Source organism: Amphiprion ocellaris, chromosome 2 (genome assembly GCF_022539595.1).
Source record: "Amphiprion ocellaris isolate individual 3 ecotype Okinawa chromosome 2, ASM2253959v1, whole genome shotgun sequence".
NCBI classification, from domain to species: Eukaryota; Metazoa; Chordata; class Actinopteri; family Pomacentridae; genus Amphiprion; species Amphiprion ocellaris.
Window position 1 is genome coordinate 23,007,688 of NC_072767.1, and position 22,793 is coordinate 23,030,480.

At 39.6% G+C, this 22,793-nt stretch overlaps 1 protein-coding gene across 3 annotated transcripts in view; it reads left to right on the top strand.

Annotated features, from left to right (window-relative positions):
* LOC111573959 (cAMP-specific 3',5'-cyclic phosphodiesterase 4C-like) overlaps nt 1-22,793 on the top strand; it is a 112,675-nt gene that overhangs the window by 17,314 nt on the left and 72,568 nt on the right. The window contains exon 3 of one of the 3 annotated variants that reach the window (XM_023278324.3): nt 4,888-5,087. In XM_023278324.3, coding sequence (XP_023134092.2) covers nt 4,888-5,087 — 200 coding nt within the window. Of the gene's footprint in view, nt 1-4,887; nt 5,088-8,537; nt 8,922-22,793 lie in introns of those variants that run through there. The other 2 variants (XM_035951993.2, XM_023278340.3) reach the window with 2 other exon arrangements.

Here is a 22,793-nt window from a genome sequence, read left to right on the forward strand (position 1 = left end):
ACCTTGGCCCGGCTAATCCAAAAATGTGCAAAGACATTGCACCTGAGTGGAACTAAGGCAGGCCGACATCTCTGGTCTGTCTTGTGATGACAACCACCTTTCACTCAAAGTGTCAACATCTGTAATTAGGCATAAGTTTCATACAGTTTAAAAGGATGAGTTATATAGAAATTCAGGCCTCCAGACTGACTTTTTCTCTGGTAGCACCGGTGTGACCAACATTCTCATTTGGTCACACCTCCCACCTTGTCACAGGCAAAACACATCACTTGCTGAACATCTGCTTATCGACAGACTCCACATTTACTGATGTCCCCCCACCCCCCACCCAACCCACCCACCCAGTGTGGTGGTAGATGCTACTGGGAGGCTGTGGTGCTCAGACAGGTGTGTGACCAAAAATTACTCTGAAAAGGGTTAAACTAGGGCGTTCTAATGTCAGATCTGACCAAGATGGAACAGAATGATTTTTCGTCTACATGTGATGTTTTCTGAGTAGAAAAAACAGCGCACGCAACAGCGCTCTGCATTTCACAAGAAGACCACATTTTAAAGTGTGAATACCGCATTAGATGGTGTTCATGTGAAGGTGTGAAGTTAAAGTCGTTATTGTGATGTTTGCAGCCCTGCTTCTTTGTTAGCCATTGTAAGTGAATGAATTGCTTTTTTTCCTTCACTGGTTCAGTAACTTCCTCCACTTGCCCTCTGAGTATCAGGTGAATCTAAATCAGAACTCCACCGCTCTGCTTCCTCTTCCCTCATTTTCTTTTTAAATAACCAGCTACAGATCACTTTATTTTTTTTAACACACATCAACTTTACAGCTTGTTTTACTCATCAAACAGGGACAAACTGACAGGCCCACTGAAGTTGTAAAAGCAGTACTTTAAACCACTGTCTTTAATACTGTAGCTGACTGTGGCGGTTACAGTGGCACCAGTACAGCTTAATGATCATCATGCACTCACAGGAATGCGACCACTTGAAATGTTAACTGGCACACGCTTATGAAAAGGTCACAAATGCGAACATTTTGGTTGCAGTCTGGAGCCCTGCCTATACAGTTGCTACATATGGAGAAATTAGCAATAGAAACCAAACCTGTTTTTTGTACAAGGCTGTAAATGTATTTGTTTCTGCTGTAAAGTTGGACAGTTTAACATGGAAGTCTATAGGGATTGACTCTCTTTTGGAGTCACTCTCACGTGAACATTTAAAGAACTGTAGTTTTTGACACTTCTGCATTGGTTTTATTTTTCAGCTCCAGAAAAATCTTATTACCAGTTGCATTTTTTATTTATTATGATATGTATATGTACATGTATATGATTGCATGTGATTGTACTGCAGTATAGGAAGTGAATCTAACATAGTTAGTATAAAAATTTATGAACTAATAATAACCTTGACAGTTATTGTTCCAAAGCTCTGGCCTTTACCACACAACCTTCATCAGCAGATAAAGCAGACTAAGCTTTAAGTTTAAACTGTCTTTCTCATCCATATGGACTTAAAAGATCATCTTCATTTCTAAAACAACAGCTTACAAAACAAAAAATACCAAAACAATCACAACTTGAGGCAGACTTACTGGCTTGTTTGAGAAATTTGTACAGATTTAGTAGAAATTATGCTGAGATTATAGATAGACAGTATATTTGGACATTTTGTTTTTGTAGAATCAACATCGTTCGGAGACGAGCCAAATTTTTGATGCGGCACAGGTCTGCAGCCAGAAACATTTAGGCTGCCAGACTGTTTCATCAGAGGGACTTGTTAGAACAGTCAGACAGCCTCAGAACTCCCCACACCTTTACACTGTTGGATTGAAGGGACTTTGTCCAACACATTGTATAACTTTATAAAAATGTATCATTCACACTCACTTTTCGCTGTGATTGGATGGCTGTGTGGAGGTAAGAGTGGAGATTGAACTCCTCTTGAATCTGCTGGCAACACTATAAATGCTTTCCATTATCTCCCAGTCAGGTATAAAGGGCATGTCCAACAGGGCCAGACATGTCATACAAACTAGATTTCAAGCATTACTCAACTTTTAGATGCATCAGTCATGTCATCTCAGAAGAAAGGTAGTGAAGCCGTCTGTTTGTATTGATTTGAAGAAAACAGCAGGGATATATAGCAGAAGAAACATATAGACAAAACCAAATCAGTGGAAGCAAATGTTTGTCTGAGATGATGGGTTTGTTTTTGTAGCCTGAAGGTGGACAGCAGACCTGACACTCAAGTTTGGTTTTTGACGCTTGACAGCACCAATCAGGGAAACTAGACTCGCTGGACGGCAGATCGATATCCATCAGCACTCACTGAACTCAACTCCTGGAACACTGTGGAAGCATTAATCACATGCAAGCAGAGACTCTGAGATGCCAAAATGAACATGGATTTTTGGGGTGTGCGTGTTTTCTTGGCTGCCTCAATCTCATTTGACCCTTTTAATAGGGAGAATTCAGTCTTGGTTGTGTACTGTTTACACAAAGGCACCCACTCACACAAATACTGTTGTTTGTCCGCCAGACAAAGCTGTTGTCTGTCTGCCTGTTGTCTTATCGCTTTGCTCTGAATCAATAGATGTTAAATGGCTTTGCAGGAAGGACATACACCAGAAAGACAATTTATTGCTCAGAGAAGAGGACAAACAAACTACATTCATAGTGTATAATATGAAAAATGTTTTTGAAGCGACTGAAGTACCCTCAGGGCAAATCGCGCAGATGCCACATGTCCCGGGACTGATATATGCTGCTTCATTAAGTCACAGTTATTTACTGAGCTATTTGTAATTACAACAGTGAAGTAAATTCTTCATTTTGTTTGTTATGACTACACGCTTACGATTCTTATTTTGACTATAATGCATATACAGTATAAATGCATATTATAGTCACACTTCAACAGTGATGGTTTGCAAACATACGGTAATTGTAACTAATTGGATGATAATTCAGAATTTCTGTGGTACATTAAAAGTCTGATCTCTAATGTTTTAATAATGGATCCCTGAGTAATTTGTGCAATTATTTCCTTCACATATTTAATGGAATACTTTGCAGCCATATGAAACACATCTATAATGACACACAGAAGATTGGAAAATGTACAAATCAAATGAATTGTGCGAGGTTGGTGAAATAGTGAGGGAACAGACAAAACTAAGAGTGCAGTCATTCTCGTGGTTCTGTGGGTGCTTTGAGCTAGTTGCTAATGTCACTATGCTAATATGCTAATGTTTACCATGGCACTAATCTTAAGTTAGAATGTGGTCATGCTCACATCGGTGCAAAATACATAGTACAGCAGAGATTGATGGGAATGTCGTTCAAGTATTTAATTAAAAGTATCTGACAAATTAAGTTTTGACTTGATGATACAATTGTAGGACATGACCTTTCATGCCAGTCCATCCAATAGTTGCCTATACAGTTCACTCTGAGGCAGCATTGCCAGATGAACAATACTGAATTTAACATGATCATATTTGGAGGGAAATTATTTCACGAGTTGTAACCAAGAGAACTAAAAGCTTCTTGCATAGGTTCAGGAATACAACTATGAGGTCGTGGTTCTCTGCTGGAATCTGGTGAATTGCTCCCTCTAGATTTTGGGTAAATTGCTGTCCCAAGTGAAGGAGTTTAAGTATCCCAGGATGTTGTTCATGAATGTTGGGAAAATGGGGCATGAGCTGGACAGATGAACTAGTCGGGCGTCAGCGGTAATGTGGGAACTGGACTGTTGTGATGAAGAGGGAGCTGAGCTGAAAGGCAAAGCTCTTGATTTACCAGCTGGTCTGCGTTTCACCTGTCATTTGTGGTCATGAGCTCTGTGTAGTGGCCGAAAGAATGAAGTGACGGACACAATCAGCCGACAGGAGTTTCCTGTGTAGGGTCGCTGGGCTCACCCTTAAAGACAGGGTGAGGAGCTCCAAGTACGTAGAGTTGTTGCTACTTCTTGTTGAAAAGAGCCAGTCGAGATGGTTGAGGCATCTGTTTAGGATGCCTCCTTGGCGCCATCCTTTGAGACACCTGACCCTGGAAAAGTGAAAGTGGATGGATGGATGGATGGATGGATGGATGGATGGATGGATGGATGGATGGATGGATGGATGGATGGATGGATGGATGGATGGATTTATTTAGATAAAAGACCCTTTGACAGGGCCCATAAATATAGCCACATATAAAACAAAAACTCTCTCATCATGTTCACACCAAAACAGGCATGACTGTCTGGAAGGATGTTACATAAAAAGAGATGCATGAACAGACATAGTATCCACATTTTACTCTCCTAAAACGAAATAACCTGCACTGATAAAAGACACTAACAGTAACTGCCACAACAAAATATAAATGCATATTTTGGGACTTTCAGCATTATTGATCATGCATTGTTCATAGATATCAGCCTCATAGTGATGCTTTAGTTGAAGTCAGTATGATTTGTTGTTTGAGAACCAAACAAATTACATGGCAATAAATCTGGTTGTTGATTTCAGTCTGGGATGAATTAATGGACCAACCGACAGCAACATTGCCTTCCCTAGAGAATGGATAAAAAAGCCTTTGAATTAAACAGCATCATACTGAGATGTGTTTCTGATGCACTTCATTAGTAACACTTGTCTGTATAATGCAATTCCAATAAACAACACGACAAACAAACTGCAGCCTCTCTTGACCGCAAGTTAAATGAACGCCTCTCTGAAACAGTTTCAATGAAAACTGAAGCTTTTCTGCCTTTATGCAGGCTAAATTAAAACACTCATTTAACTCTCAGCAGGTTTGGAGATGTCTAATGTCGTGCTGACGTTGTATTTTGACACCAGTCTTACTCGTGCTCTTCCTCTTGTCCTTTCTCATGGTGCAGGGTCTTCGGGAGTCTCTGCCGGCGATCCACCAGGCGGTGCGGCGGCGTTTCTCCGGCCCGCTGGTGCTGCCTCCACTGTGGAGGAGACACTCCAGTCACAATCACCCATCTGACCGGCGGCCGTCAGCGGTGCCCGGCCTGCCACTGGACCAACTGGAGGTGCTGTACAGCCGAGCGTTAGCAAGTACTGATGAGAACCGGTCAGTCACACTCACACACTCATCTGTCTTTGTGTTTTCTTTCCTTTACTTCAAAACGATCCCTTCATTTTCTATCAATTTGGTGTTTTAAGCTGATTTTTTGAAACAAATAGTTGCTCTTTTTGTGTTGCTGTGTTTTTGTGCCTAGTCTTTTCATAGTGAAGGTATGTTAAAAAGTAGGTACACTGCACATGCATGGAGATTAAGTGTTGTTGATTTTGGTTCTTATTCTTTTGTCATGCAGCATAAATTAGGAAGGCAGAAGTTCATCTTTAGAGAATTTTCTAATGCTCGTCTTTTTGAAGTGAATGTAGCATATTTTTAAAATTTTACTTCTTGTTGCTGTAATACATCTCTTGAGCTCTGTTGTTGTGATTTGGACCATCTGTCAGCCTGTAACACCAACAGAAAAGATGGGTGTCCTGCTCTGCACTGACATATTTACCAGGATATGTGGTTCAATCAGTGTAATGGGAAATGAGTTTGCACATCTAGTAATCACCTTTTTTGACCATCCATCCATCCATCCATCCATCCATCTGAGGTCAGCATGTAGAATTATTTCAGCTCATTAGCTCAGAGTTTGTGTCTGTTTGCTTCGGTGCAGGTGGACACTGAGGAAACAGCAGGTTTCTGTTTGAACAACTGAAGCTCTCTGAGTGACAATGAAGGCAGGAAGCTGGCAAACACACAGAGGAAGGCAGAATGTGTTTGGTTGTTTCAGCCGATAATGAAAGTTGTCTTCTGTTTTTAAAAACACCTGGCAATTGCAACAACAGGTAGAAGCCAACCGCTGAAAGGTCACAGCTCTGTGTGTTTGTGTATCTTCCTGTCTCTTTAGCGCCTACATCTACTCTCACACTAGAAGTAAAATTTAACCCTTTTCACTCATGAACACTGAGACACTTCCAGACACTAATGACTGAGGAGTGCCCTCGGTAACATAATAATGATCTTTGCTTCAGGCTGAAAACAATTTTTTTTAAATAAACAGCTTGTTTGCTAATGATACAGCCCATATTTTCTCGTCCAGGATGATAAACACAAGTGTGTTTGGTGACATCCAGTAATTTGGACCAGCCTGCAAATAAAGCTGAATATATTTAAATTTGTGGCATGCAGCCAAACCTTCTATCAAGCAATGATAGAATAGTATAAAATTCACTGCAGTCTGGTAAGAGAAGCAACACTGGACATTAAATTGTGCTCAGTGAAGAGTAAATGTGAACAAAATCAAGTCTCAATGAATAAACACCAAAGATAACCCAGTTTGTGTCCAATAGTTTGCCTTCACTTTCTTAAAACTACTGAATATGTGAATAACGATTGTTTTCATTGTCAGGTTTTCTGTTACTAACTTCTGCAAATAATAAAGCTAAAACATAATTTTCACTCTGTACATGGCAGAAATGTTGAAATAATTTTGATTGTCAGCCTCTCATAGCCAGAAATGCGGCATTTAAAAGTTGCATTTAGAACTAGTCACAAGTTAGACGGATCTACAATTAGACGAACCAGACTCAGATATTAATGTGGACACGCTGATGGTGTCCACTGTGCATACGGTTTAAACTGCTCAACAGGCTGTAGTGTTTTTGCTTTATTGGGTGGTTTTTAGTATTTTTATTATCAGCATCCTGGATAGTAGTAAAACTGTGTGGATTATTCTGGTGAAAAAAAAACTATTTCCCAAAGCTGTAATGTTTTTTAAGCTGCAAACAATCCACAAACGTCCTGACATTTAGCTCATAGGAGACTTTGTTCACAGCCGGCATTTAGACATGACTACATGCTACTTAGGCAGCATCCAGCTGTTGCGTGCTTGATCACTGCTGTGTCTTACTGGGACACTTAAAGACCCTCCCTGGTGAAAATCAAGCATTTTATCTACATCCTTTATATGCTGGAAGACACATCCTGCATAAAATACGCACTCAGCATCATGGTTGAGCATTCCAACCTCGACACCGAAGTGTACTGATGACTTAAAGACACAGACTCAGACCTCCAGGTTTTAATATGTAACAAACCAAAATCCTGTCAGCCCGCAGGACGGAGCTTTCTGTTTTCTTTTCCTTCTTCTTAAATGCTTTTTGGTACAAACAATAGAAAACACTGTGAAATACACACAACTGTGGTTGCCACTGATTTGTTAGTTTCAGAGTTGAAATGTACTTAAACAGCTGATGACTCCATAACAGATGCAGGACTCTCCAGCAGAATATGAGCTTTACTGTTGGATTCGGCAACTAGACTTCCCAAAAATGTACCTCATTTATATAGCGTTGCCATAGGATTGCATTGAACTGTAACTGTAGTTGCCTGTAAATTACAGCATTTCTTCCTCTATAATATAATAACACTCATTTACCATAAACAACAGTGTTGCTTTATTCTTCAAGATCCATAATTAAGATCTGCCATCTTTGTTTAAAAATGCAGAAAACACAACAACAACTTAAAGGATCAAGAATTACATTTTCATTGATAGGGAATATTTAATTAAAGTTAGCAATGCATGACCAATAGTAGTCTGTTAAATATATTTCAGAAACTAACTTACCTTAATGTGAAAATTAAGAAAAGAAAGTGAAAATGTCTTGTGTCAGAGCATCAGTGCAAAATTAGCAACAATGTTCTGCCTAAATCAAGTTGCTACTCTGAAAAGTGCCTCGTGAACTGAAATAGTTTTGTTCAATTTACACTGTCCAATTTTTACTGTAGTCTGCTGCCAAAAAAGTATCTGATTTTATTATATTTTTTTAAATAGTGTGTTTGAAAAATGGTTCGCTACCATTACAGTTTGGTTCCATGTTATTTTGGGCTGAATTAATCCAGTGTTACATCTTGGCATTGTGTAGCATAGATAAAGTTTAACAACAAGAGTATGAACAGAGCTGTAGGTGAGCTGGTGTGCTGGAGCTGCAGCAGGACGAGTGCAGAATGAGGTGGGGACTTTGCTGAGCTACACGTTCTAAATGAAGCAACATGTTGTTCTTTTTGTAGATTGACTGTCAAAATACCTGCTGGGAGAAAGTTTATTATGTCAAACAAGACAAAAAAAAACAATCACTCCAGGTGAGAGGTTGGAAGCAGTGACTGTTTTACATTTCGGGGTGAATAAATGACATAAAAGAGATGAGCAAACGTGTTTACAATTAGTAAGTCACCAAGCAGAGCTGTCCTGCAACACTAAAGACAGAGCAGCGTTGTAATGCTGATGATTGGCAGGTTGACAGCTGAGACGGAGACAGACAGAGAAACAGATGGAGAGCAGGAGGAGGCTGGAGGAGAGGCGAGGATGGAGAGAGGAGAGAGGACCGAGAGATGAACTGAGAGGGAGATAAACAGAGCAGGAGAGAGAGAGAGAGAGAGAGAGAGAGAGAGAGAGAGAGAGAGATAGACTATTCTCTGAGAGGATCGCGGTGGTTTCAGCACTCCGGCTCTGGACAGCAGCGCTCCATCATGCTGCGCTCCGTGCGTTAAACGCTCCGAAGCGCCTGGTTTCCTGCTTAGAAAATCACATCCAGCACCGTTCTCCGCGCCTTCCGTTCACTTTATTTCGACTTACTTCAATTCAAAACTCCATTTAAACAAACAAACAAAAAAAACCAAACAACTAAGGCAGAATATGGAGTGCGGCACGCTCAGCAGAGAGGGAGCAGGGCTCGCCAAGCCGCCCAAACATCTGTGGCGGCAGCCGCGGACCCACATACGGATCAAACAGCGCTTCAACTCGGACACCGAGCGCTACCTGTGCCGCAACCGGACCCTGGAGAAGCTGCGACCCGGGCTGAAGAAGCCCCGCATGTCCTGGCCCTCCTCGCTCAGACGGTAACCTTCTTGTGCTTCCAACTAAAAACCTGCTCAGTTATTCATTATGAGTCAGTTTTCCAAAGCTTAGGATGGGTTTTAAAGGAGGAGAAAGTCCAAAACATTACTTATTTACCTTGTAAAGGTGATGAAATAACGATCAGCTCACTGTGACTGCTCCCTGCTTGCTTTTCTGTTGTGCTATACTTATGAATATAGGTTAATTTGTTCATTCGGAGGGTAGAAACATAAAGTCTAACAAGATATATTTAATAAATCTGCATTGTTGAGCCAGACGCACATTAAACCAGACTTAATTTGCAGTAATCATCACATAGAACTGTTTGCCACCAGACCTGTGCCTCCCTGTTCATGTGACTGTAACACAGTGCAGCAGTGATTAATCACTGTTTCAGTTGTTATTATTTTCTTAGTTACAAGAGGCAGCCAGGAGGTCATCAGTCTCTGCTGCCTGTTGTAATCAAATAGGAAAACATCTCTTCCCCCGCTGCTGTTCGTCACCAGAACCTCTAACCCTGCTGAAATAAATAGATGATTATTATCAAGGCCTGCTGAAGCACCGAGTGTAAATCTCTTAGATGGTTTTTAGATTGGCTGTGGCACAAAATCATCACCTTCCTGAATGCTCTGTTAAATGTTTTGATACTGAAGAAGTAACTATTGAAACCTTTCATTAATATCTTGAATTTTTAGGACTGTCCACTGTTCTCCGACTTGTTATTTTCTAGGTTGGTTCTCTGTAAATTCCTCTTAGATTTCAGTTCTCACATGAGCTGTTTTTCATGTATAACCCCTTTCTCTGGCTTTTATTACTGTTATCACATTTTTAGACGCATTGCACATCATCTGTTCTGAATTTTCCTGTTTTGTTGTTGCTGGAATATTCACTAAAGCGTGACAGAGGGTGTTTGAAGAGTGTCCGTGTGCCCCCTCGAGTCTCCATTGATGGACCTGGAGAAGTGTCTGTGGTGTTGAGGAGCCATTGATTTACAGCAACTTCTAGCATCCTGTTGCCTCCGTCAGTTTGCCCACACTCCAATTAATCCTCAGAGGACAGTGATGCGCTGCTGGCAAAAAGGTTACACAAATTGCACCCATTAGCTCGTATCCTCGGGAATGTTTCATCACTGATGTGTTTTGCCGACGGCTTTATCGGCAATCAGACTCATATTACTTCATATTACGTCATCTGCTGTTTCTGTGTATCTCAGAGCGTTTTCAGCCTTCATTTCTGAGGTGTTTGTATTGTATTCTTCAAAAATGCAAAATTGTGAATTTCATGCAATTACTTGCAAGTCTAGTAATTAACAGTTAACCTGCTCTCTTGATTGCTGAATGCAATCAATTCTCAGCAGTTAATAAAATGAAAAATAAGGGCTTTTCAGAGCAGCTTGTCTGTCATAAGGATTACACAAAGACTACTGGGCTGAATATCATGAAACACAACACACCTGACATGTTTAATTTTGGTACACATCTGGATTGCTCTTTAAAATTCAGAGATAAGGCACGACGGCGTTATCCGAGCACCCCTCTAGTTTTAATCATGGTACCGGCAGGTGTTTTGGATTCCAAAACCCATGAAAGAACACTGTGTGATTGAGTGGGTGTCTCCTGCAGAGGCTGCCTACCTGTTCCTCAGGCTTGGCTTTGTGTTCTGCTCCTTGCACTTTGAGGAATGATGGAGGAGATGTGAGGGATGGTTTTGCTAACAATGAAGTGCTCTTTAAACCTCATCATCAGCCTCCTGAAAGCCTCTGACTTCCTCTTCTCACTTTGTTTGTTCTCAGAGGCTGCCAGGGGGGAGACTGATGGCTGGTGTTTGTTCCTCGGCTTTTTTTGTGTTATTTTACGCTTTTTAGTTCAACAAACGAGCCAGGAGGAAGGAAAAGAGAGGCAGGATTGACTGTATTGCAGTGACAGAAGTCACAACAAAGGTGTCTTGTGGGACATTATTGTCAGATTTAGTGACGTGGTAGTTTCCACTTTAACAGAGTTTGAGAAAAACACTCCTCAAATTGCGTTGTTCATGTTGCATGCATTGATCTTCCACATTTGGTCAGACCTGCCTTTAAGAAAGAGAGCAAAAAGCCCCAAAAACAGACCATAAAACATCTTGGCGATGGCTGCAGCTGAGCTGAACAGCCATGAAAAACGCTGTCAGTTCAGCTCTGCTCCCCAGATGCTGCTCGCTGTCAACAAGCAATGCAGCGACTCGTCTCACCTCAGAGCTTCTTCTCACACAAGCTGAAGTGTTTCTGTCCCCTGATAGTGCACCGAGAAGATTATCATAAAAAAAAAAACCCCAAAACTGTTTCACTTACAAGCGAGACAAACACAGAACTACGATGTATAGTTGTGTTCTGCCAGTAACATGGGTCTGGTGCAGGGTTTGGTTTGGAGAAGGTGCAAAGGTGATGTTAGCAAATTTCTCCTCTTGTGATTTCTACGTGCTTTGAAACGGACAGTAAATATGTCTTGTGACTTGTTTTCAGTAATTCTTAATCTTTTCTATCAGGCTCTGATACAAGCAGAATTTTGTTTAATGGTGTGTTTGAAATGCTTCTCAGTTCCTCAGAGCTTCAGTGCACATTTGTTCTATTTACACATTTATACAGATGTGCCAGAGTCACATCTTTGCTTTGCCCACTTTATTTTTACCTCTCACTCTCAACAGCTGAAAATTCGTCATCAGCTGATAACTGTAAATGAAAGCTTGCACTGCTGTTTCATTTATATTGTTGCTGAACAGTTTGTTTTTTTACTGGTGATCATGTCTGTGCACAACTCGTGCACCAACTATGTACATTTGATGTAAACCACTTCCTCACAGATATAATGATCAGATCTGAGCAAAGGGATTTAAATGGAGCATTAGGATTCAGTAAACATCATTCATTATGAGGAGGTAGAATAAAAACTGAGGAAAAATAAATGAATGCAAGCTACATAAACAAGGCAAAGCTATTCCTTTGGGTGACAGTTTGACCCTGAGGTGAAGAACAGATAATAAATATTCATCATTAAGCAGGCTTGAAATGCTTCCTGAACTTTTCTTAATGCTGCTGCAGTTGTTTTTATGTATCAAACCACAGGTGTCATTAGTAGAATGCATTAAAATGCACAGAAAAATAATGTGTTTTATGTGCACTGATTATATGTGTGTGTGCAAAAACCAAAGTATAAATAGACACTGAAGCACAGCTGGATGATGTGAGTTCTTTGGGCCGTAGAGTGGAGTCACGGCTGAATTGACGGGGCGTTGAGAGCTGCTACTGTGTTACCTGAGCTGCCCACTCGAGACTTTCCTTCATCCCCACTGTCAGCGTGCTGCTTCAGCTGGATCGTGTCAGTTCTGTCCCGACGCTGTTTCGAGTCCTGCCTCTGTGAATGTCGTCTCGGTGATGACGGTGGAAACTCAAACAGGTTGAGCTGTGGGTAGGAGTAAGAGCAATGAGTCAGCCAGCTTTATAACAAACCAGTGACAACGCCACTGACACTGCTTTTATCCCACTCTAAATACGTCCCAGAATGCCTCTGATCATCTCAGATGACTCAGATCACTTTTAATTATAGATCATCTGCAGCACAGGTGGGCTGAAAATGTATGCGAGATCCAAGACACAAATGGTTGTGAAGCCACCTCTGTTTTTGCATCATTGTGTCTTTGGCTTCGAAATAAAATTAGAATTTAAAAATACACTTTTGTGGAATGAGTCAGTAGACAGTATGTTTATTACATTTTTGAGCCATCTGTTAATGCCAGAATCTCTCTAGTGCATGTTGTGATGTTAAAAGTTCAGTTTAGTTGAAGTTTGGCATCAAAACTTCACAGAAAATCTGGAAAGTGTTCACCACTGCTCCAAGAAGTTCTGATTATGTAAAGAAAAATTACACAGCTGAAGAGGTGGATGTGGGAAAAGGTATTTACAGGTATGTTTTGTGTTTTGAAAGTGGTGGAAATACGGTGTTATATCAGTGCTGGTTTTAACCTGCCACACTCTCTATCCTCAGTATGGGTCAAGTTAACACGCTGCTGCTGTATTTTGAAAGAAATCTGCCCATTCTGAATGTAGTTTGACAAAGTTTTGAAAGCCCAAAACCTCATAATTTAAACGATGTATCTAATTTTAAGATACCAATTCTACTACTATGTACTGTCTTTCTTTGCAGTACTTGTGCATCCACAGAAAAATGGTAGCATCTGACCTTTTCTGTCTTCTATGGAGGCACATTCATGCAGACAATTTTTCCTGCAAGTCAAAAGAACGAAATGCTTCCAAGCTTTTGGTCTTTTTAAGTGGGAAAGCGATTGAATGTTAAAAGATAAAACTTTTAAACTTGACACCTTAAAATCTCCTGATGTTAACTTCCATTTTGACATGTCCATTTCAGCCTGCTAATAGGTGGAACCAGGGGCCTGCTGACAGGCTCAGAAATGTCACAGAGTGTGCAGGCAAACCAACAGTCTAGATGCACTCTCTCTCTCTCTCTCTCTCTGAAGGGCACTTCAGCAGCACGTTGCTATCAGCTCCCAGAGGCGATAAACTGGTGGCCTTTTGGCTGCAGGATGTTCACATGTCGTCGGGTCTGCGGTGGCTTCGTGCATCATAAATGGCTCTACTCTGCAGGCCATGATTAGCGAGAACAGAAGCTGTGACCTGGACCAGAGGTCAACTTGAAGCAGGAACGGCGTGCTTCGAAAACACATCTCATGGCTTGATAGTGAAAAATTACACCCGTTGCTATGGAGCTTTGTTTTCCAGGGATAATGGCACAGGGTTCCTCACTAGTTTATCAGAGGGAAGGCGGCTTTCTAGAAAGAAGAAATGCGTGTTATCTAACCAGTCTGATGTTAACAAAAGACACAAAGCAGATTGGCTGCAGCGCTGTGGGAGGATTACTGAAAGTAGAATAGCTGTGTTTAATACCTGCTGAACCAGCTGACCTGCTGGTGTCATTTTGTGTGTGGAGATGTGGCTTTAATCAACTTGCATTGCTTAATCGACACCATTTGACACCATTGTGACCGCTGCAGGGAGATGGTTTTCCAGTGAAACTAAATCCTGCTGATGGATATGTGTTCGACCTAGTGTGTTAGAGGTCATTTTCCTTTATTCGTTTCATGGAACAAGCCCATATGATTGGGATATTTTAGTTTACTGAGCATTTCTGGAAGTTAAATGATTTACAGAGTGAAAAAAAATGTTCTAATGCCATGGATTCATCCTCCTTTGACCCAAGATTTTAGTTTGTTTCTGGTCTCATTAATATGGCTGCAAGAACTGATTCATCTTAAGGACAGAGATGCTTTTGTGAACAGTCCAGACAGTGAGGGACTCCCTGTGAGAGGCTTGAAAAAGAGTCGTGCTTGTAAAAGGTGAAGACTAGCGTCTGGTCTCTGGGACATTGATTCATTATGTTTGCAGTTTATTGAAAACCTGACAAAGGGAAGGTGAAGCAGCCTGCATCGCTCCTCCACACTGTCAGCCGGAGACAATCACACTGGTCCAGGGAGACACTGTTCAGTCTGAGTTTGTTTTTCAGCAGAGGGCTGTTAGCCCGTAACAATTAGTCAGGATGCTGGAGAGTGCTTTCATACAAATGACAGGTCGAAAACACGCTAAAAACACTCTTAATATGGTCTTGCTTTTTGGAAAGGTTCTACTGTAGCTGCGATAATAACCGGTTTAACCCATTTGGAAGGCTGCCAAAGTTTTAAATGCTGTAAAATTTCTTTGACTTTGCCAATAAAGTGAAAAATTACAGTCTATCATACATATACAAATACATAGAACATGTACTATATACATATTACATTAGATTTCTGCTGCTTTTATGGGGAAGCAGCAGACTTAGTCATCAAGTCCAGACTTCAAGACTGCTGCTTTAATATCACGAAAGATTTCTCCTGTTCACATGGCAATGACATTACAAATATAATGAACTTAAAAGGCTACAGTTACATTAAAATACCTTTAGAGGTCAAGTTGAATCTCATCTCGTATTTGATTATTGAAGTGTAGTAGGTCATTAAATTCGTTGAACTAGACTCATAAAGCATAATGAATGTAATTTAACCTCTCGAGAACAGAGCACAGTGTAGACTTTGTTTCTCCTCCTCTCGTTTTGTCCTCGCCATACAGAGCAGCTCAGTCAAAATGTAAATCAGATGAGCTTTAATTAGTTTCCCAGTAAGAGAAAAATAATACAGGAACCCAAACACACTGACAAACACAAGGTCATTTGCTTGCTGTCATCTAAAAAACAGTCTGATGTAGTAAAGACTGATGAGACACTCATCCTTTGGTTTGGCAAAACATCAGAGTTCTTTCAGATTGTTAATATTGATGGTTCCTGATACACTAATTAGAAATTACATTTCCACTAAGAATCAGTTTTTCTCAGCCGGCTTTGGCAAAGACAGGGATACAATTATTATCAAAGTCCCCAAATCAAAAATATTTTTAACCAAAATTATTATTGCACTTTCAGTCACATTATATTTGTTTCTTCATTCTTTTACTGCTACATTTGTGTCAGTGTGCCACTGCTTATTAATTTTACAAACCAGACTTCCTTATTAACGTTTTGAATCATGACATTTAGTCAGAAAGAAGATGCAAAAACAGGAATTTTACTTTTTCATAAAGGGATTATCAAGGACAGATTTAGCATTTTACCTGAGAACATAGTTATTGCCATTTTTACCTCTGTTAGTTAAGAGCTGCAGCCAGGACACAACTAGACTGGAAACAAGTTGGGGAAAATGCAGACTAGCATGTATTCAAAGCTAAAAATCCTGCTTGTTTCATTTGTATGCAAGCATTATAGTGAAGGAGACAATTTCAGCTTTAAAGGGGAATTACCTGCTCTAGCTCAGCTCTAGAAGTGCAGTGATTTTGCACCTTCTTATCAACACAGTGAGGCTTCGAGGCAGTGCTTTTCATATGAACAGGTGGAGGTAGCCAGTAACATCACCCACTGGTTTTGTTGTCTACTGTTTTAAAGCTTTCAGATTGGCATTTTGGCCATTGCCACCTTGATTTTTTGAAACCAAACACAATGAACGAGGGGTGAATCAGACTGTGAAGCTGAGGTCACCATGCATACCCATACAGTAGAGCTTTATTAGAAGCTTTTTGTCATTATAACGGAATGCAAGGCAGCAATACAATGCATGAAAGAGTCTGTAAGGACTTTGAAAAAAGTACAAGAAGTCTGTACCAAGACATTGCAGAAAGTCTATTCAAATTAAAATCTTTGTCTTGTATTTTACTTTAAGTAGGAACATCATTTACAGTAGGAACGTCCGGCTGTGCTGAAGGAACCTTGACACTGACGATTGAGAGCATGAACTAGTTAAGAAAACATTAACTGAGGTAATAAATCAAGTGAGAAGTAGGATCATTTTCACATAGACTTCTATACAGTCTGACTTCTATCAACAACCAGAGGAGTCGCCCCCTGCTGGCTATTAGAAAAAATGTTTACTTCACTTCTGTACTGGTCTTGCTGCTCAGATCTGGAGGCTACGTCCATCTTTTATCCACAGTCTATGGAGGCAATCAGCAGAAAAGCTCTTGGACAATGGGTACACTCATGTCAAGAAACTGTTAAATTGATGTTGATCATTTGAGTGACTTAGCGGAGTCAAAATGTAGAACTAATCCATCAAAAATGCATGTTGAGCTTCCTCTGTTCTTTAAATATGAACCCTGTCACTGTTAGCGGTTGTTCAGGCCAGAAGTAAACACTGCAATGATTCATTTTGTTCTGGAGTCTTAAACCATGAATGATTTCATAGTAAACATGATGTGTAGCTTTTTATCCTTTATAATTTATTACAAACACTGTTTACATCTTGCCGTCGGGCTTCTACAGCTTTATTCTATGTAGATGAGCTTGCCGCCTGGCACACTTAATAAGATTGTTTGTTCAAAATTAGATGCATAGCTGTGATGTAAAGACATTTAACAAATGTGTGTTGCCTTCTTGCTCTCTGTGCGTTTGCCCCCGGCTGCTGGTGAGACTCATACAGAACCCTCAGTGCTTTCTCATTTCACAGGCAGACCATTCGCCCACAGCAGAAACATTTCAGGTGTTTCTGGGAAACTGCTGCTTTCGCCTGCTTGATAAACGTGTTTGTTGATTTTACTCAGGACGTGATGCTGAATGGTGCTCTGATGCTTTTGTAGAATAAATTAACCACTGCTTTCCGCCCCATAAAAGAGCAATAAATAATGCTGTCACACCTCAGCATGAGTCTCATTGGTGAAATTAAAAAATGATAAGAGAACCGTTTGTGCTTATTTTTATTACATTTCACTGTGTGCCAAAGGAAAACATGACTAAATGTTCCACAAAACCAATAATTCCTTTAATTTCCTTTAAAAACAGTGAGTCAAACAAGGAGATTCTGTTTTTCCCTTGAAAAAGATCATCTCAGCTTCAAGGTTCACTTACTGTCTGTTCATCAAGCAACCAACCACAACAAAATGTTTTACTTTTTATGTCACATTATCAACCTGATAATGATCTGCCCTGGTCGACAGGGAATGAAAATGAACATAAGGCATGACGTTTATACATTTTGTTCCCTGTCTTTCAACAACATCAACAGCCCTGCCAGCCCGGCGGAAACCGCACAGTCAAGCATAACAATGTCATTTAATCCTATAATGAAAGCAGTGTAGGAAAATAGCTTCTCACCCACAGTGGACTGCCAGTCTGACTGTACCAATCACTTATGAATGCCAGATAAACAGGAAATTAAAATAATAGAGTCAACAGATGCTATCTGTGATGTTAAGAATTTCCTTTATTGTCTCTCCAGTGACACAAGACAGAAAGTAGATCCAAAAGGCACAAATCTCAGCATCAGCTGGCGCTGTCGCCTCGCAGCAAGAAGGTTGCAGCTCTTCCTGCTCCATTTCACACCACAAGACACATATGTTCACTGCTTCTGAAGCAAAAGCGTGACTTTAAGGATTGCACAGACTTAGAGTGTGATTTGACTAATTAAACTTGCGAAATTAGCGAATCTTGAGACAACTTAGCAAGAAACGTAAATTACTTTCTGAAATGCAGACAGGGTGTTTTGACGCAGAGGAAGCCTCTTACCTCATTTAATGTAGTGGTATTATGTAGAAAAAATCTAAAGGCTGCTTCTCCCTTTATGTACAATCGTATGGGCTGTGAGGTGACCATGCATTTGTGAGTAGCGAGCAATCACAGTAGAAAATAGAGCTTCTGATCCATCTGGTAGCAATACAGCAGTAGCTTGGTGATTGTGTGCTTGAGGAGATGAGAGCAGCACTTCTGGTCCATGTGTATACAATATCCACTGATTCAGTCATGGCAGCACAGATCAGAGAAGTGAATGCAGCAGTTCTTCATAAAGCTTGATGAATTATTAAACAATCCTTTGTTGTTGTATGGAACAGAGATTTGTGTCTCTGCCCTTGCACTGATATTAACCTTTCAAGAGGCCAAAGAGCAGCTCCTGTTTCATTTGTTTTACTGCTCTTGTAAGTGGTGGAATAGAAGGAAAATTGCATGTTGCCCTTGGTGATATTTTCATCTCATCTTCCATCTCAGAGAGCTATCAGATGGCACACACCTGTGCCAACACCGGACTGTTCCAAAACTTGCTGTTGCATCATTGCATGATCATGCAAGTATCATCTCAGCATTTCAAATCCAATCTGTGCCTCTTATTTCATGGATATAATAATATAACAATAAAAATTTTATTTTTATTGCAACTGAACTGAATTGTTCTTCATTCACTAAACTGAGAGATTAATATTATCAGTAACAGTGTTCTGTGGAGGAACGTAATGCAGATTAAGTTATATCTGCTGATCTTTAACCAACAGCATGTCGAGACAGCAGTTATCAATCCATTATTATTGATCAGCTGTGACCTGCAGGACACTTAGCTACAGCTAACAGTTAATTAAGACACTGACAAACCAGATTTAACATCAGTGTTAACACTAAGTCAGGGAACGCAACCTGACAACTTTAAAACACAATGTTAGAACATGTTTACCATCAGACGTTACAGTCTGATGTTAACTTCAGCTGCAGTAATGTGGATCACTGCGTATATGTAATATTGTCCACATGTGGAGAAGAGTACAAGTTACAAAAATTACTTTAAGACTTTAAGAAACCAACGGGTGACGTCACGGTAGCGATGTCCATCTGTGGTCTTATCACAGTTGAAGATATTAACGCCTTTGTATCACATTTGTTCAGCCTATACACCATTTAACACACAATCTACAATCAAATTGTCCAGGCATGTTCGGGAGACGGGAGTAGACTTTATTAAGTTACTACAACTTGAATTTAGTCAACTGATGCAGTAATTTGCATCTAAATTAAATTTTTATATATATATATATATATATATATATATATATATATATATATATATATATATATATATATATATATATATATATATATATATATAATATATATATATATATAATATATATATATATATATATATATAATATATATATATATATATATATATATATATATATATATATATATATATATATATATATATATATATATATATATATATATATATATATATAAATAAATAAATATAAAAATCTTGTAATTATGCATTTAATGAAGTGGTGGGAAGTGTATGGCTTTTTCTGTGTCATTAAACCTGAGCATGTGTCTTATCTTGGAGATGTTTCTTAATTGATAATAACAAGCTTCAGAGCTTCTGCTCAAAGGAAAAGGAAGTTATTACAAGCCTCTTTTCCACAGACTTAACATTGGTACAAAGTGAACCGAGGGAGGACTGTATCTGAAGTGCATGGTGTTCAGTACCAAAGATTAAAACCCTCATTTTATACAATTAAATTGCTGTAAGGAAGCTGTCATTCACTTTTTACACTGGATAGACAGGAGTGAGGTTTGACATACAGTATGGCTTCGTACAGAGTAAAACTGATGGGTGCAGTGTTGAATCTCCAATATACCAGATAAATCACTGATCTCAAACAAATCCATGCAAGCAGAAAAAAGGAATGAGCACAAAATATGTCTGTTGGTTATATTATTTATATTGAAACAAGAGAAAGAACTGACAGAAATGTTAAAGGGGGGTTTGACGATGTATTTGCTACTTCATAAAAACAACTTGTGCATACGTGACTGTGTATCCTAAAATTCTACAAAGTCCTGGATAGCGTAGCTAAAGATTTATCGTGATAAAATGTTTCATTTCAATCCATATTAATGATTACTGGCAATTTTCAGTGTCTTATTTTTAATGTAGACCAGCAGAACGAAAGTTAATTTGAATTTAACCACCCTGCCTTGTAATTTTACCATTTTACCATCTTTGTCAAGGTAGACGTAATGATTTTACAAAGATAAATAAAAATGACTAAGTGAAAATGAATTATCTCACCTTGATACGCATTAAAGAAATAAAGAAAGTAAAACTGCGAGAGACATGGAAAGCCACCAAATGTAAAAAGGACAAAACAATAGAAAATTAGGGAGAAAAACATCACAATGTCACAAATAAAGATGTTGAGATCTTAAACTAAAGTGTCAAAACTCTTCCTGCCATGCCTGGTCTGTCTTCTAGACACTCAGAAAATGGTCAACTAAACATAGGTTAATAACTTTTTATAGAAATATGAACTGACTTGACACTGACCCAGACACGGCGAGAGGTCTGAAGTGGGTCCAAGGACGTTTGGATGATAATGTCATTAGCTAATGAGCAACTTCTTTCAAAAACAGTTGCCATTGACATTTTAAACTCACACACCATGTGGTCAGAGCTGAAGATCATGTTTTTCTGGATCCACTGCAGTAAAGGCAGATCAGACTGTATTTGGACTAAATATAACGTTTGGACCCTGGCAAATCTGGGTCTTGGGTGGGATCTTGGTAAGGAGCACACCTGCATAGCTTTAAACTATAAAGTGCATTGAGCATTTTGGTGACTTTATTCAATCCTACCCCAAATGAGCTAAAATATTGAGTTAAAAGAATTCCTACAAAATCAGCACCAGTTGTGATTCTTTAAACTGACATCAGAAGAACGTTTGACAGCCGGTTTGTCCGTAATGATAAAGCGTTTCCTCACACAGAGAGAAGTGTGACCACACCATAGAGAGCAGGTGGCACAGTGAGCCGCATCAGCAATTTATTTAAATGCAGCTATTTTGGAGAAACTTGCCACTTTGCCTGCTGATTGCTCGTTCGCTCACCACCTCTCCTCCTCCCCTCTCTGCCACCTCACACAGAAATAATAAATCTGTAATATCTGTAATTGCTTTAGTTTGACCGGTAATATGAGAAGCAAGGACAGCGGATCCATTCCAGGAGCAAACAGGAGGCGGTGGGCATAATGACTCTGATTCATCACACCAGTGCAGATCTGTCGCTGTATTGAGTCGCAGGGAAATCACTGTACCGATTAGTCAGACTGAGGCAGGGAGGTGTGGGATTCATCTTCCTGTTGGAGCAGGAAGGTCTGACCATCTTGGGGGGTAACATTGAAAACAGTAGACTCTCTGTCACCAGTTTAATGTACAAGTTACCAAATTAACTACATTCATTAGTTTAATAGTCTTGACCATGGAATAGAGAAGAAGTAGCCTCTGACTCACTCCCTGATGCCTCGACTTTCTTGTTGCCATCTAAAAATGAGATATTTTAACAGAAAGGTGCCAAATTAACAAGAGTTGTGAATAGTTTAATATTGTCCAAAAATTGCCCGACTTTATGGAATGCAAAGGCACAAAAGCTTTTCATTGTACATGTTGCTGTTGACATGATGGAGTTCATTTCTCTGTGGGACTTCTTAATGTGTTCATTGTTGATGATGATGATGATGGCATTTACTGCTGACTGTGTAACAAATTGCCCCACAGTAATAGCAAAGTTCACTTTGACCTCGAGCTTAAGCGCTTGTTAGTCCTGTGTGAATGAGGCGCAGCTGCAAAATTGTAATGAAATAAGCAAAATGGGCGTCACTCTATCTAACCAGCAGTCTGGTAACAGGATGAAAACAGAAATGTTGTTTGGATTTATTTGGTTCATTCTTGTTGTTTTTTTCATACAAGAAGCCGAAACAATAAGAGGCCAATTCAAAAGACTTATTGCAGTAATTAATTGGTTTTTCTAACCCTACTTAGCGTTCCCTCTATTATTCACCATACAATCAGTGATATTTGCTGTGCACGGCCAGTGATCACGCTGAGCCCCGTTGCCTGGAGACATTGTTCTAATTTGATTAAAATAATTTTTTGTGTTTTCATTTATTGCAAACTGAATTAAAGCTGCATTAGACAAGATTTGTACAGTAAAATACAACCACCTAAAGCGCCTGAAACACAAACTGCTGCTGTCAGAAAGCGGGCTGAGGAGGCTGTTGATCACTTCTGATTTAATTATGGTCTGACGTATGAAATCTACTTCTACTACTGTGTTAAGTTGCAGTTCAAACAGCAAACTTGGCAGGAATGATATAAAACATAAATGTTTTTATTCACTGTGTCCACATATTTTCTTGCTTGGGGGGAAAAAAGTCAGAATTCACATTTTAATAAAATTACAGTTCGACTAAAGAGTTGTATGAGCAGATTCAGAGGACATTTGTTGCAACTTTACATGTTTTTGTTCCATGAAATTGTTCTGTTTTGGCAGCCTTTTGTAGGAAATGACCACATAATCCTCTTTAAAGTGTGAATTACTGTTTCTGACTTCTTTACTGTATCTTCTCAGTTTGATTTTTCAAAGCCTTTCATATTTTTATCCCTAGCATGGAGCTATTTGGCCTACACTGTTCAATCTGTAATGTTTCTTTTGCAC